This window comes from Schistocerca cancellata, chromosome 3 (assembly GCF_023864275.1).
Source record: "Schistocerca cancellata isolate TAMUIC-IGC-003103 chromosome 3, iqSchCanc2.1, whole genome shotgun sequence".
Classification (NCBI taxonomy): Eukaryota; Metazoa; Arthropoda; class Insecta; order Orthoptera; family Acrididae; genus Schistocerca; species Schistocerca cancellata.
The window spans coordinates 208,663,670-208,680,503 of NC_064628.1; the positions used below are offsets into that span (position 1 = coordinate 208,663,670).

Here is a 16,834-nt window from a genome sequence, read left to right on the forward strand (position 1 = left end):
TGTTCAGCATGCTCAGTAATGGGGTGGTTCATCTGTTTCTTGGCCAGCTTGTTGGTGATCATTCATGTGAACAGACAGCTTGTTCATTGTCATGCTCACATAGAATGCAGCACAGTATTTGTAGCCTAGCTTGTAGGTCACATGACTGGTTTCACATATATTCCTGCTTTTGATGGGATTGGTGATGCATGTGACTGGATTGTTGTAAGTGGTGGTGGGAGGATGTATGGGACAGTTCTTGCAGCTAAGTCTATTGCAGGGACAGGAGCCTTGAGGCAAGGGGTTGGGAGCATGAGTTGTGTAGGTATAGACAAGGATATCATGTAGGTTCAGTGGGTGGCGGAAAACTACAGGGGGGTGGGGGGTGGGGGGTGGGAAGGGTAGCGGATAGGACAGTCCTCATTTCAGGGCATGAAGAGATGTAGTCAAAACCCTGGTGGAGAATGTGATTTAGTTGCTCCAGTCCTGAGTGGTACTACATCACGAGGGGAATGCTCCTCTGTGACTGGAGGGTGGGACTTCGGGAGTTGGTGGGTGACTTAAGAGATAGGCACAAGAGACCCTTTTTTTAAATTTTTTATTATTTTTTTATATATAATATTGAGAGGATAATTATGGACTGTGAAGGTCTCACTGAGACCCTCAGTTTATTTCAAGAGGGTTCCCATGTCCTAAGAAGTGATACCCATGTGCTGCTAGGCTGTGTGGAGGAGACATCTTAGTATGGAAAGGGTGCCAGCTGTCGATGTGGAGGTATTGCTGGTAGTTAATAGGTTTGACATGGACGGAAGTACTAATATAGCCGTCTTTGAGGTGGAGGTTAACATTAAGGAAGGTGGCTTGTTGGGTTGAATAGGACCAAGTGAAGTGAATGGGAGAGAAGGTGTTGAGGTTCAGGAGGAATGTGGATAAGGTGTTCTCACCCTCGGTTCAGATCAAGAAGATATTATAAATGAATCTGAACCAGGTGAGGGGTTTGGGATTCTGGGTGTTTAGGAAGGACATGAATAGGTTGGCATAGGATGGTGCTACGTGGGTGCCCATAACCATCATTGGATTTGTGCGTGTAGGTAATGCCTTAAAAAGAGAAGTAATTGTGGATGAGGATATAGTTGGTCATTATGACCAGGAAGGAGGTTGTAGATTTGGAATCCACTGGGCATTGGGAAAGGCAGTATTCAATAGCAGTAAGGCTGTGGGAATTAGGGATTTTAGTGTAAAGGGAGGTGAAATCGATAGTGACAAGCATGGCACCATGTGGTAAAGGAATAGGAACTGTGGAGAATCGGTGGAGGAAATGGTTGGTATCTTTCATATAGAAGGTTAGGTTGTGGTTAGTAGGGTGAAGGTGTTGGTCTACAAGAGCAGATATTCTCTCAGTGGGGGCACAGAAACTGGCGATAATGGGGCGTCCTGGGTGGTTGGGTTGGGTTTATGGATGTTAAGAAGCATGTAGCAGACAGGAGTGCAGGGAATGGTTAGGGTGAGGAGAGAGATAAGACTCCAGATAGAGGTTGTGGCATGGGCCTAAGGATTTGAGGAGAGACTAGAGATCTGTTGGATTTCTGGAATGGTGTCACTGTAGGTGGATGAATCTGACAACTGGCAGAGTGCTTCCACAATGTAAATCTTGTTGTTCAATACAACTGTGTTGGAACCTTTGTCAGCAGGCAGGATTATAAGATTGAGATCAGTTTTTATGAAGTGGATTGCACTTCTTTCTGTGGATGTAAGGTTAGTTTGCAAGTCGGGGGATTTGGGGAATGATGGTGAGGCTAGGTCCTAGTTTAAGACATCCTGGAAAGTTAACAGGGGGTGATTTCGAGGCAGTGGGGGAGGATGATCGTTGTGTGGAGGAGTGAACTGAGTGAGGCAGGGTTCAACATTGCTCTTTGGTTAAGTCTGATTGTTAGTGTTGATGAAGTAAGTTTTTACATTGTAGGGATTGGGATAAGGAGAGAAGGTCTTTAACAAGTCCTGCATGATCGCATTTGTGAGTGGGGCAAAAAGGGAGGCCTTTGGAAAAGACTGATATTTCTGTGCAGCTAAGAGTTTTGGAGGAAGGTTCATGATTGTGTTACAGGTTTGTTTAAGTTCTGGATTCTATATGGTGTTGGGAGGGAGTTTCAGAGGGTGAGATAAGTGTAGTAGGCTTGTGAGACAGAGTTTGTTCGCTATGAGATGAGAGGATGTTGGGGAGTACCCCTTACCATTCCCTGCAGTCCTGCCTGCTACATGCTTCCTAAAGTCCACAAACCCAACCAATCAGGATGCCCCATTGTGGCCAGTTACTGAGCACCCACTCTCCTCTCTTGTAGACCAACACTTTGAACCTATTAGCCATTACCTGCCCTCCTATATAAAAGACACCAAACATTTCCTTCACCGACTCTCCACAGTTCCTGTTCCTTTATCATATGCTGCCCTGCTTGTCACTATTGATGTCTCCCTTTACACTTACATCCCTAATACCCATGGCCTTACTGCTACTGAACACTACCTTTCCCACTGCCCAATTGATTCCAAATCTACAACCTCCTTCTTGGTCGCCATGACCACACTTACTTCTCTTTTGAAGGCTTTACCTACAAACAAATCTGGGGTACAGCTGTGGGCACCCACGTGGCACCGCCCTTTGCCAATCTATTCATGGCCCATCTAAAGGAATCCTTCCTAAACACCCAGAATCACAAACACTTTAACATGTTCTGATTCACTGATGACATCTTCATCATCTGGATCAAGGGTGAGGACATCCTATCCATATTCCTCCTGAACCTCAACTCCTCAACTCCACCTCCCCCATTTTCTTCACCTGGTCGTACTCAGTCCAACAAGATACAATGTTAAACTCCACCTCAAAGATGGCTACATCAAAACTTATATCCGTATCAGAACTACCAACCACCAGCATACCTCTACTTTGACAGCTGCCACCAGTTCCAGACCAAGAAGTCCCTTCCATACAGCCTAGCCACACATGGATGTCACATCCATAGTGATGAACAGTCCCTCTTGAAATACACTGAGGGTCTCTCTGAGGCCTTCACAGACTTTAATTACCCACCCAGCCTTATACAAAAACAGATTTCTCATGCCTTATCTATCCAGTCACCCCTCACCTCCCAAAGTTCCACTGTCCATCCACAGAGGAGCATTCCCCTTGTGACATAGTACCTCCCAGAACTGTAGCAATAGAATCACATTCTCCACCAGGGTTTTGACTACCTCTCATCATGCCCTGAAATGAGGAATGTCCTATCCACTATCCTTCCCACCCATTTCCGCTGCCCATCGATCCTACACAATATCCTTGTCCATCCTTATACAACTCTTGCTCCCAGCCCCTTGCTTCATGGCTCGTATCCCTTAATAGATGTAAGTGCAAGACCTGGCCTGTACCTCTCATTACCACCACCACCTAGTCCAGTCCGATCACAAGCATCACCTACCCTGTTATCTGCAAGCTAAGCTGCAACCAGGCAAACTGTGATCAACAAACAACTGGACCACCCAGTCGCTGAGCTCTCTGCTCAACACAACGTTCATCATTTTAATGATTGCTTCACAGCCTGTGCCGTCTGGATCCTTTCCACCAACACCAGCTTTTCTGAACTGTGCAGGTGGAACTCCCCCTGCAATATATTATATGTTGTAAAGGTTCTTTTAAATTACCGCTACCAGTCACAAACTTTGTCAACTATTGTATTACTTATTTATTTAGCGACATGTTTCGAGGGTTATACCTCATCTTCAGGCTAAATGGCACTACAAAAACAAACTTTACAGTAAGGTCATACTGATGTTAACATAGTCTTTTCATAAAAGCTGTGGTCATCTTTGTTCTTCTGGCGTGGCAGTCTCGTTGTGATGAGGTGAGGTGTTTCCATTTCCATGGCTCTCTTGGTCACTGTTCACAAATTGTCACTAACATAGCAGTAACTTGGAAACACGATCACAAACAGTTCTGTAATGCCTTTTCCTCAACGCATCACAACGAGACTGCCATGCCAGAAGAACAAAGATGACCACAGCATTTACGAAAAGACTATGTAACATCAGTATGACCTTATTGTAAAGTTGTTTTTGTAATGCCATTTAGCCTGAAGATGAGGTATAACCCTTGAAACATGTCGCTAAATAAATAAGTAGTACAATAGTTGAAAAAAATTTGCGACTGGTAGCGGAAATTTAAAAAAGCCTTTACATATTTCTTGAAACAGTCATGGTTGAAAAATAGTCAAAATGGCTTCAAATTCTTTTATATTCTATGTTCCCTGGCCTCAACGTTCGTTACTATTTGTCTTTAGCCTCTAGTCGCTTCCTGTTCCCATTCCAACACTACACAGTTCTCTGTTCCACCAACACACCCACATTCTTTTTACATATCTCCTTTTCCACTACCCCCCTTGCCCTCTGTCTAACCTCCTGACTGCACCTAGCTGCTCTACCCTCTCTCCACCGCATCCCTGTATGGTTCCACAAACAACAGTTTACCGTTCTCCACATCGGGTCTTCCAGTAAAGAAAAATTGGTGCTTGAGCTTCTTGGCATATGGTATTATAACAACGGTTGGGGAACTGATAAGAAATATACTGAGTGACAGCTGATAATGTCAAAATACTTTGACAGTGTGAAGAGGGAAGTCACCTAGTTAAAGCTTTGGTATGTAAATTACCTTTTCATGCAAGGAAAGAGATTTGGTATCGGGGGTTGATCAACAGTTAATGAATTGTTGACATTTGTCGAAGGCTTGGGTATGTTAAACAAAGAATTTGCGGATTACACCCTAGGAGATAATTGTCAATCAAATAAAAATGAAGGGAATTGCTATCCACCTTGATTATTCCAATGAAAGTAAATGTTGTAAATAAGGAAGCATAATAATGATACATGAAGCAGTTCAGGAAATAAACCATCACTACCATTTTCCGCAAACAATGTAAACACTACATATCAGACCATTCAGTTTTGGAGCAGTTGTCTGTAAACTACAAATGTTCTGGAGCGGGAGCCATGGTCCATAACATGACAATGGAACATAGACCCTCAAGTGGAAGAAGTTAGTAGCCTTAACCAACTTTACGCATATGCATGAGTTGTTGTTGGAGGAAAGAAATCAAGAGGGAAAGGAGCAGAGAAAACTTATTATACTGGGAAAAGTTTTTATAGTTAGTGGATGTTCATTTAGACTCTGGGAGTGAGGTCTCTTTGATATCACAATAGTTAATGCTAAACATATGTCACAAAATAGCTGTCCCAACTCTACTGGTAAACGGAGTTTATGTGTTTGGAATAACTGGGTGCAAAGGAAAGCTTGTTAAAGAATAAACCAGATTACCTTTAACATTTAACAACTTTTCATTTCAACAGACTTCTGGTTGTACTAAATCTTAATGTAGAGGTACAGTTATGATTATATTGGCTAATAGAAAATAAGGCCTCACTTAATTTTAATGCAAATGGAGTAAGATTGCAAAAAGATAAGTGTACTAATCAAGTGTCTTTCAAAAGTGAGTCTGTAGAGTTTATGCAAGAACTGGAAGAAGTGAAGTATGTTAACAAGGTAGCTACAGCCAATACCAATGCAATGGATAGACCACTCATAATAACAGAGGAAGCACTATCATATGAGTCTTCACATAGAAGTACAAGAAGAAATACAGAAAATGGCTTACAGTGATATTACAGAATGTAGTCTAGCACATGTAGTAATCACGTATTAGTAGTGAGAAAACTGAATGGGGATGTTTGTTTGGTATTAGGTGCTCCAACTTTGAATAAACACATTGAAACAGAAAAAGAGAGATCCGTTATTACTGAAGAATTAATATCTAAGTTTTTTAGTTTGAAGGACCTGATGATCAGATACTGCCAGGGTGCCCTCACAAAGATTCTAGACTCTGTATGTCATTCTTGTTTGACGAAAAGTCTTACCAGTTGAGGTTACCTCCCTTTGGTTTAAATATATCTGTAGTGATTTTCATGCGGGTCCTAGACAAAGCTTTGGGTAAAGACATAATACAGGAACTAATACTGTAATATTGGAACTAATAATGTGTGTGGATGATCTACTGTTGGTTTCTAAAACCTGGAAGGAACATTGCTGCCTGCTTATTAAAACATTAAAAAGTTTGCAGGAGAGTGGCATGACAATAAAACTGAGTAAATTTTGTTTTGGGAGAGGAGAATTGAAGTTTTAGGGCATATTGTAGGAGTAAAAGGGAGACAGCCTTATCCAGAACAAATTCAGGCAATATAAGATTGCCCAACCCCAGGAAGTGTAAAATAATTACATTTATTTATGGGGTTAGCTGGCTTCTATAGGCATTTTGTAAAAGGTCGATCTATGAACGATCACTGAGTCTTGAATCTTTTGGAGCAATGGCCTCAGTGGATTTTGGATTAAAGCATAATGGAAGCAATTAACAATACTAAGCAGGCTCTGTTGCAAGCCAAAATTTTAGTTATCCTAAAATGCATCAGCCCTTTAAACTGGCAATGGACAATTGGGATACGGAACTGGGTGTAAGTTGTTTCAAAGGGCAAGGGATGCCAATAAGGTAGAGCATAATACAATAGCTTTTGCCAGTAGAAATCTTAACAAGCTCAAATAAAATTACGCAGCTGCTGAAAAGGAATTATTGTCCATAGTTAGGGGTTTATTTAAAACTATTATTTGGGGTTCAGAAATCATTGGGCCTTATTGTCTTGAGTGGAGAGTAGACAACTACACAGTAGATTAATGAAACGGCTACTTCCTTTACAAGAGTTCAAAAGTAAACTATATGAAAGGATCATAAAACCTAGAGCTAGAAGCGCTTCCACAACTACCTGTGGGAATGAATACAGGAGCTAAAACCATAGTCCCTGGTGTTATCTCTAGAATAAAGTTTTTAGTTATGCGTTCCATGAACACGAAGGTAAGAATATTGGTTAGAAAAACGAAAACTGGCCTGAAAACTGATGAATGTTTTGGGAAAGTAGTAGAGCGGCGTGCAGAAAATACCTTACCAGGAGATGATAAGAAGAAATGCTTCTTCAAAGGGGATACCTTATTTTGGAGACAGAGTGAAAAGTCATGTCATTGGAGGTTATGTTTATGTAAGATAGTAGTAGAGAATCTAATTTGGTTCATACATAGGGGGCATGGCTATTTTTGTACACCAATGTACATCCAACATATGACAAAGTTTTGTTTTTTTAAAAATTGAATTAGAGCAATGAATAGTTTATTAAGAATTTTTTATCTCTATCCCAAGGTTAAAAAGGTAATACACAAATAAATTATTTGTTGTGTCTAGTAATTTCTAAAGCATTACAAAACTTAACAGCAACATATTTTTTTGGCCCTTTGCTGAAAGGCAGAGGTGGTGTTTTTTATATTTTAGTCTTAGTAGACTGTTGGTCAAAATATGTAAAGCTGTATTCTATCAAATTAGCAAATACTACAACTGTAATCAGTTGTAGAGATTATTTCACAAACGTGGGCAAACCAAAACGCTTGCTCACCAATAAGGGACTAAATTTGTAAATAATATTGATGAAGAGTTTGTGGAATGGGAGGGGTTGAAATATGTACTTATTTCAAAATATCACCCTCAGTTCAACTCATCAGAAAATGTTCTACGAAGGACATGATGATGGGCACAGATGATCCTGGAGTTCAGGTTATCTATAATGAGTTGCCTCATTTGTCAACTGGACTTTACCCAGTAGAAGCGTTGAATAAAAAATTCATTAAGGAACCATTGTTAAAAGTTCTTTTTTTGGGGTAACAAATAGTTATTTACAAGGAAATATGGAGAGGAATTTGAAAAACAACAAGCACAATGTTGATTGTGGGAACATAATTGAAAGCAAGTGCCCCAAATTTTAAATTGAACTACATGGTGCTAGTAAAAGTTTTTCATCCCAGTTCACAATAAAAGAAAAAAAAGAGACAGTTTTTCCATTGTTATGAAGGCCAATAAAAAATATTAAGGATTCAAGACCTGAAGGCTGTTTTCTTAATCTACTCTTTTGAACGGTAAAGAAAAAGATCTGTACCATTAAGACATGATTAAAGAATATGTGTCCTAAGAAACACCTCTCACATAAATTCACACCGTGTGTTAATTTATCAGATTAACACATGCTAGATATCGAGTTGTGTGCTATGTTTCTTCAGCTTTAGATTTCTGTGTAGGAGTCTGTTACCCTTTTCCCTATCTTCTTTAAAACTGTAATTACTTATAATTATCCTGTATTTTACGAGCAACATGATAGAATAAATAATGCATGCACAGTGAGATAATTGTATTTAATGAAAGACTTAGGGTTACATTTGTGTTTGGTAAACAACATAAATAAGCAAACATCGGCCATTAGATGGTCTGCGAAACAGAGACGAGTTGTTTCTTCTAAGTGTTACTAGCTGTCAGCTCTGTCACTTTTAACGGAGGAATAAAGGATATACCCTTAGTTTTTAAGGCTATCATCCAAATACAATTGCTGAAATATATAATAGGAAGGCGTTCTGAGTTACAGTAGTATACAGGTAAATAATGAGTGATTATGTACAGAAGAGTACAATGAATACAGCACAGAAGACAGATTAGGGATGAGGTATGAATACGGAATACAGTAAGAGTATGTTAAGTGATACATGTGCAGATGGAGAAGGTAGAGCTGTAAATGATATTTACAAGATATTGTACCCTAAAAATGTGTGGTGTGTTGGGAAGAATAGGTGAACCTAGATGAGAATATTGATATATACCTGAGAGAAAAAGCAGGATACATAAACAAGGACATTATTGCCATGGAGATTTGAATGATTGTCTAGAGGTAATATTTCTGTGGAAAGAAGTGTGTCTTAACGGTTACTACATGAGTAGGTACTGCTAGTTCTGTTGGTAATCTCAGTGTCCACAGACAAGTTTGCTACAGATTGTAGATCCCAAGTAGGTAAAATCATCAACTACTTCGAGAGGATTGCCGTCAGTGCTGATGGATGGAAGGTTGGTGGTTCCCTGTGCCATGATCTTTGTCTTTTGGAGGCTGATGGTAAGACCAAATTTTCCACCTGCATGTGATATTTGTTGATTAGATATTGCAGCTCATCCTCTGAGTTTGCTACCAGAGCTGCATCATCTGTGTGTAACAATGTGCGAATAACAATTGTATTGACTTTGTTCTTGGCCTTGAGATGGGCAATGTTGAAGAGATTTCCAAAAGACCTTGCATGTAAATACACTCCCCCCTTACAGTCTTCAAAAGCAGAAGGGAAAAGAAAATGCCAAACAGAGTAGGAGCTAACACACATCCCTGCTTTACACTGCTATTTAAGGGGAGTGATTCCGATGTTTTGCCATTGAAACAGACTGAATTCTGCTCACTAAATCAAATGCTTTGACGGGGTCAACAAAAGCAATATACAGTTGTCTCTGCTGCTCACGGCACTTGTCTTTCAGTTGTTGTAGAGAAAAAATGATGTCCACGGTTGATCGGCCATGTCTGAAGCCACATTGAGTTCTGGGTAGATTCTAGATGCTAGGAATTGCAATTGCATTAGGATGACTCTTGCATAAGCCTTCCCAACTGCACTCAACAGTTAAATGCCTATGTAATTGTTGCAATCATTTCTGTCTCCTTTCTATTTATACAAAGTAACAATCGTTGAATTTCACATACTTAGTGGGATATAGATGTCTTCCCAGATGGTTGTGAGAAGTGAATGTAGATGCTGTAGAAGGACAGGCTTGTTATACTTAATAATCTCTGCAGGGATCCCATCCTCGCCTGGAGCCTTTCCATTAGCTAGGCAATCTATCACTCTGCCAAGTTCTTCCAAAGTGGGCATTACATCAAGCTCTTCCATAACTGCCATTTGTTTGATGGCATCAAGTGCATTCTTCCGTACTTCATTTTCAGCTGCATACAGCTCGAGGTAGTGTTCAAACCAGCACTTCATCTGCTTTCCTTCATCAGTAATAACTTCTCCTGTTTTTGTCTTCAGAGGAGCTGTTTTTTCTGACAGTTGGACCAACTACTTTCTTACTACCACCGTACATAGCCTTAATGTTCCGCAGATTTCTGTATATCTGCACATAAATTTCGCCAGTAGTTATTTGCGCATCTCTTAGATGTTTGTTGTGCTGTGTTCTTTGCTTCTTGCCAGTCATTCTGAGTTCTTCCATTTGGGTTTCTTTTATAAGCAAGCAGGGCTTTCCGTTTTGCCTCAATGACTAGTTCCATCTCCTCCAAATTTTGCTACAACCAGTTCTTGTTTCTATTGTCTTTGATTCCATAGGCTAATACTGCCAAGATGTAGATGGCATCAGAAAGTTGTGCCCATTTGTTATCAATATTCATTTCTGTTTGTGCATTTCTTGATAAAGCACTCTCAAAACTAATGGCAAATTCTTGTTTTCGTGGTGAGCTATGAATATGATATGTGTTCATCCGTGGTTGACCTCTCTGTTTAGGGTGTGATATTTCTTAGGGGTGAGCCTCAGTCTGCTCACCACCAAAGCATGGCCAGTGTTGCAGTCAGCTCTATGATAGCTTCGTGACAGTAGGACATTTTTTAGATCTGTACACCTAGCTATGACAAAATGAAGTTTGTGCCAGTGATGAGAGCGGGGGTATCTCCAGGTCACCTTTTGTCAATCTTTAAGTTGGAAATATGTGTTTGTGATACACAGACCATGAAAGCAGCACACTTCTAACAGTCTCTGGCCATTATCATTTATTTTTCCCACTCCATGATGACCCATACAAGTCGGCCACATGTCATTATCTGACCCAACTCTAGCATTAACCCTATCGGTCACGAATTATTTTTTTCCTGAATAAAAAAGTCATGGCTTTGCTATCCAGTTCTTTGAATTAAATTATGATTTTTCAGATGTATAAAATATTCTGAGTTGTTTCCCAAGGGGGGGGATACAACGCGTCCCCAAATGAGGACACTGTTTCAAGTGGGTGCAGTGTAAGTCGAAAAGTCAAAGTATTTTGTTTGATTTTATTTCACCAAAATACATAAATTGCACAAAGCTTACTTAATGATTATATACATAAACTGTGGTTTTACACTTGTGAAAAATGATAATCAAGGAAACAATTTTTTATCCAGACATAAGTGAATGTTACATTTTACACAATAAAATTTTCTTTTTGTCTTTGCAGTCCAGTTTCTTGCACCTGTCAAATGATTTTTTTGTTACTGACCTCTGGAAGATACCCAATGTTGTTCAAATGAACTTAAGTTTCTGGATGAACTTCCGCATTGGCTTGTTTTGAAGAACTCGGACTGTCACTGTGGGATGCCCCCTTTTCCTGGCAGTTGTTTCATCTATTTTTGTCAGTACTTTTGTCACACCTGCCCTAAAGTGAAGCAAATCAAGGGTCTTATTTTTAGGAACACCTAATTCTGAAGCATTTTTATTGTACTCAATTGCATGTACACACATCAATATCACCTGCATGAGCAAACATGCGTCCACTTCCAGGTTGCAAAACCGGTTATAAACCATTGAAAATGCCTGTTGAAAATCATGTTCAGTTTCATAAGCAGGTAACTGCATGTTGTCTTCGGGTGCAAAGCCTGCTAAATGCCACATCCAGATACAAAGCACGTGAGTAGATATCAGACTTACCAATCTGGACATTCAAAGCTACCTTTCTGTTTGTTACAATTAGAATGGGTATTTTCTTTATCCAGCTTTAGGTTGGCAGTGCTGTAACAAATTCGTATGCAACAATAACATTCTTCCTGCCAGTTCATTGTCATTTGGATGGGACGAGTTTTTTGTGATTATCTCAGTGTCACTAACCCTGCAGTTATCGGGTTTTGCATCTAGGATACTCAGCTTACAATATACCGTATGATATAAAACACCTAACATTACCTCCATCATTTTCCTCTTGTTCAGAATTATCGCCAGGATCATCACATAGTTTGTCAGTTTCAGATGAATTAAAGATCTCTATAACTTCTTCTTCTGTAAGTGGACTTTGTCTGTCTTGGACACGGGGTATTGTTAAATCACCATAAGATGACTAAAAAGACATCGAAACAATGTCCTAAATTTCTGTGCTATTACAACCTTTCAATGTCCTCACTTGGAGACATATATAAAGTTATAAATATGTCACTTACCTTTTGTTCTGAAAGACACCTTTAGTTTTCAAGAATCCACCTTCCTGTTGCACAAATAACTTTTTTAACCTAAATTCAGAAGATATTAACTTGATGATGGGAGGTACAAAGATTACTGGGAAGCGTCCATGTGACTGTGCACATTCAGTTTTGTTTTGGGTACCACAGATTGACGGATGTCGACACTGATCTCAAATAAACTCTCTGCTTGTGACAATATGAGCACAACAATTACAAAAGGTAAAATTGAACGAATTTTAATATATTAAGCATTTATTTAGTCTGTCCTTACATGAGGATGCCACGACCGAAAGGGTTAAAGTCACCTATAATATATAGTGACTCTGAGCCAAGTACTTAGGGTATTCTGTCACTGAGTACATCATAAAACAGATCCTTCTATGTTGGATGATAAGATGGGAGTGTACACATTAAAGATGTTGGTAGTTCCACTTGAACCGGCCGGAGTGGCTGAGCGGTTCTAGGCGCTTCAGTCTAGAACCGCGCGGCTGCTACGGTCGCAGGTTCGAATCCTGCCTCAGGCATGGACGTGTGTGATGTCCTTAGGTTAGTTAGGTTTAAGTAGTTCTAAGTTCTAGGGGACTGATGACCTCAGATGTTAAGTCCCATAGTGCTCAGAGCCATTTGAACCATTTCCACTTGAAAAGCATGCTTGTAAAGTAAGAATCTACTCTGTTCCACCAGATGGTGGCATAATGCTGTTCAGGAGGGTGTTTTTAACTGCGACTCCTACACTGTGTAGTCTTGGCTCATTTTGTGACATCCCCTGCCGGAAAAAATGTGTAATTAGCTTCTCTAATAGAGCCTGTGTCTGGTAGCCACATCTCCTGTAGTCCCACAATGTCCAAATTCAAGCAATGGAGTTCCCTATCAATAACTGCAGTCTTACGAATGAAATCAACTTCTTGGGTATCGTCAATACATCTTGGACACATGGTCCTGACATTCCAGGTGGCAATACAAAATGGCGGTTTCTTTATTATTTCCTTTTCCTTACTTTATCTACCCGCTTGTTGAAGATCACTTCTAAGCTCCATACACCCTATGAAGCAGGCAGGTAGTGGTGGGATAGCACCTTAATGAATGGGGGCTGCCCAACTTGAGGCGGGTCGTAGCTGTCCAGTGAGATGCAGTGATCTCTCCCACCGTCGGAAGTGGCCTCTGGCGCTCGAGTCTTACACTAATCAGACAGAGCTCGTCGCCGGTGACTGCCTCTTCCGGTGTTGTTCCGATGTCTTTAGATGTCGCTGAAGTGTTCTCTTCAGGATGCTACATGCCTGGTCAATAAATATGAAGACACATGAGTTGCCCATGCATCACAGTCTCCCTCTCGACCTAAATAATAGTGTCCAAAGGAGAGGCAAGCCAATACATCTGGTATCATTTTGGTTGCAGGAGCTGCCGGGAGGGGACATATTATGCCTTCCAACCGCCTTTGGGCCCCTCTCCAGATTTTCTTTCAGTGTTTTCTCCCTTACCCTTCATCCCTCCCGAGACTAACCACAAGGCAGTGGCATGTAAGATAATTTGATGAGGAAAGGAGTGGTAACTGAGGAAAGGATAGGGTAGGGAGTATGTAGGATATAATACAGGTCGTTGTGAGGCACACTTCATCTCACTCCTCTGCTGAGACCTGTCTGGCTAGGTTAGACCTGCCAGTAGCTACGCCACCGCCAGCTGCCCCCGGCATAGCTCTCAGCTTCCCCTGAGCACACAAACTCTCCTGCCTGCACAGACAGTGCTACAATAAGGTGGTGCCTCCTGGAAGAGATTGAAAAGCCAGGAAACTGATAATAGAATGCCCGACATTGAAAACATATGACTCTTCTGGTTCAGTGACTGTCTCATAAATGCTGTAAGTGTGTGATGAGGACACTGGCCTCATAACAATGTATCATGTGATTCCTATAACAACTTACACAGGTCAATATCCCATTTTAGTTTTGCACGTTTAATAGAGATTCATATACTCTTCACAGGAGAAGTGTGAAATTAATTTGTTGAAAGTCTGTATTAGAGGAATTTCTATTTTTGTTTTTTATTTAGTGGTGTTGTCATGAGTACAAAATAAAGAGATACTGTAAAACTGTTTAATGATCTGTATTGATAAGAAATATTTGGTATCCAAGAATTCATCTCCATAGTAAGAGAATGATTACTTTAGTATGATTACTTTAGTAGAGGTGTAAAGAGACTTAAAGTTAGGACAAATACATGCCTATGATTAATTGTTTATAATTCATTGTGGGTCATTCCACATTTAATGAACATGAATAAGCGTATCTACAACAGATGTGGAACATCACATGTTAAACTAAACCATGCAGTGACAATAATTAGTGGCACTACTAAATCATTGTCACTTTAATGACTGTATGTATTTTGTGTGTATTATGTTATATTGCACCCCTAACAATTAGATGAGGAGCAGCAGCTTCAAGAGAGTTCCAAAAAATGTACTTCTCATCAGAATTCACTTCTGTGCAATCTGGTACAGAATATATGTGCAAGCAGACTTAAATCCAGAAAACCAACCTGTCCAACACAGGGTGCACCTCTTGTATATGATGTGTGTGAAGAGTGGAAAGAGTTTTGGCAGAAGTTTCCCCCAGCAAATTCTCACCTTATTATTGATCCTACTAAACATGTGAAAGGATTTTGTTTTCCCAGGATACTACAGCTCTGAATCGATTCTGTAGAGGGCACCAAAGGCGTGGCCTGTTTGTATGAATGGGGATTCAAAGATGCCCCAGTGCACAACTGTGCAAGAAAACGATATATCGTGTGATTTGAAAGTGTTGACTACGGAAATTTCGTGGTGCACTCAGTGACACCAAGAACTGTGGACTAGTTAAGATACTGTGTGTGTGTGTGTGTGTGTGTGTGTGTGTGTGTGTGTGTGCGCGCGCGCTTGTGCATGTGTTTGTGTATGTGTGTGTTTTATATTATGTATTGGTTTATGTATAAAGTCCTTGTATAAGATTGTAAAATGACCATGTAAGCATGTGAATGAATAAAGTAAAAACCATATTATCCACATTCTCTCATATCTCTATGAAATGAAGGTTATTCATGTGCATCATATCATGTATTTTGTAGCCCAGAAGAGCTGAAAATGAACCAGATAATGGGATATCTTAAAAAAAGCTAACCTTACTATCATACATTCAATTGTGAGATACATGAATTAAATTTTCACTAGCAGCAATATTGAGATCTAATTTTCCTTTTTTTATTATGCAAGTGACTTTCACAGACCATTTGTAGTTGTTTTTATATTTCATGTTGCTTTACAAAAGCCACTAAAAATTACTTAAAACAAGGATGCTTATACATGAAGAAAAGTTTAATTTCTGTGTGTCATTGAGATCTTTATTAGCCTAATGTATACCAATAATAAGCATTTTGAGTAAAACAAAACTTTTCATGAAATTCTAAATTTGATATTCATGATTACACCTACATTACCTGTTTCTTAAGGATACTTGTACGTGATAACTGCAGAGGTACTTGTTGGAACAGTCAGTGAATTAATTTGTGTGTTTTTTTTATGTTTTAAGGCGGACACACTACAAGCAGATAACAGCTTGTATTCAATTTTCTGAAGAATATCCTGCTTTTCCTTTGCTTATTCAACTGAAAAGTAAGAATCTGTCAGAAAAGCTATTGGATCGTTTGACATCTATTTGTGAAGAAGAAGCAAAGAAATTTTTAGGGAAACCACAGGTAAATTTAATTTTTTAAGAGTAGTTTACTTTTTTCATTACATGAGGAGTATTATTCGTAACTGTAAATATAGTAAGGAAAGTTCTGGGAGAATGTAAGTACTTTGGGAGTAAAGCAGACCACTCACCAAATAGCAGGACCATTGAGCCATTGACAGCCATACAAAAAAGTATGAAATCTGGGAGTTATCCTCACAATACAACCTTCGCTCCTGTAGTCATCCTGTCTTCAGTGTGTGGTAACCCAGTGCTCCACAACATCTACCCAAGTTTCCACTTCCTCTGTCCCATCATCCCCTCCTAATCCACACCTCCACATCATCTTAATTGTGTGCCACGCAAACTCACGGGCTCCAGTCCTGTGTGTAGCATGTTATTTTAGTTGTGACAGTGTTAACAGCTGTGATAAACTTATTGAAAGAAATTAGTTTCTTGCTTTGGATGGTTTTATCGATTGTATTGTGTATACTATGACATCTTGGCTGTGTAGCTATTTTCAGAAAAATTTTTAACCTGTTAAGAACAGATATTTTACATTACAGTGAGCAACAGTTTGCTTCAAAATTGCATAGTATACAAAATAAAATGAATAAAAGCAATCGGTGCAGGAAACTAATTTCTTTCATGTTTAGCAGTTTTTGCAACTAGATTTCAAATTTTCCTGTGATAGAAGAAATATGAATCTAGCAGCAGCAGCAGCACCACCACCACCACCACCACCACCACCACCAGCACTAGCAGTAGTTGTGGTTGTATAGCTGATGATATTTAGACTCTTATATAGAAAACTGAGATAAATGCAATCTAGTTCACACACCTGTGACTTGGTATTGTGCCACGATGCACCACCATCGGTAATAGTAGTTTGTGTGTGTGTGTGTGTGTGTGTGTGTGTGTGTGTATGTGTATGAGAGAGAGAGAGAGATATGATCAAACCAATTAA

At 39.7% G+C, this 16,834-nt stretch overlaps 1 protein-coding gene across 1 annotated transcript in view; it reads left to right on the forward strand.

The window, feature by feature from the left end:
• The window catches only part of LOC126174827 (uncharacterized), a 120,355-nt gene that overhangs the window by 35,566 nt on the left and 67,955 nt on the right, over positions 1-16,834 (forward strand). The window contains exon 3 of the mRNA XM_049921206.1: positions 15,727-15,892. Within this exon, the coding sequence (XP_049777163.1) occupies positions 15,727-15,892 (166 nt within the window). The remainder of the gene's footprint in view (positions 1-15,726; positions 15,893-16,834) is intronic.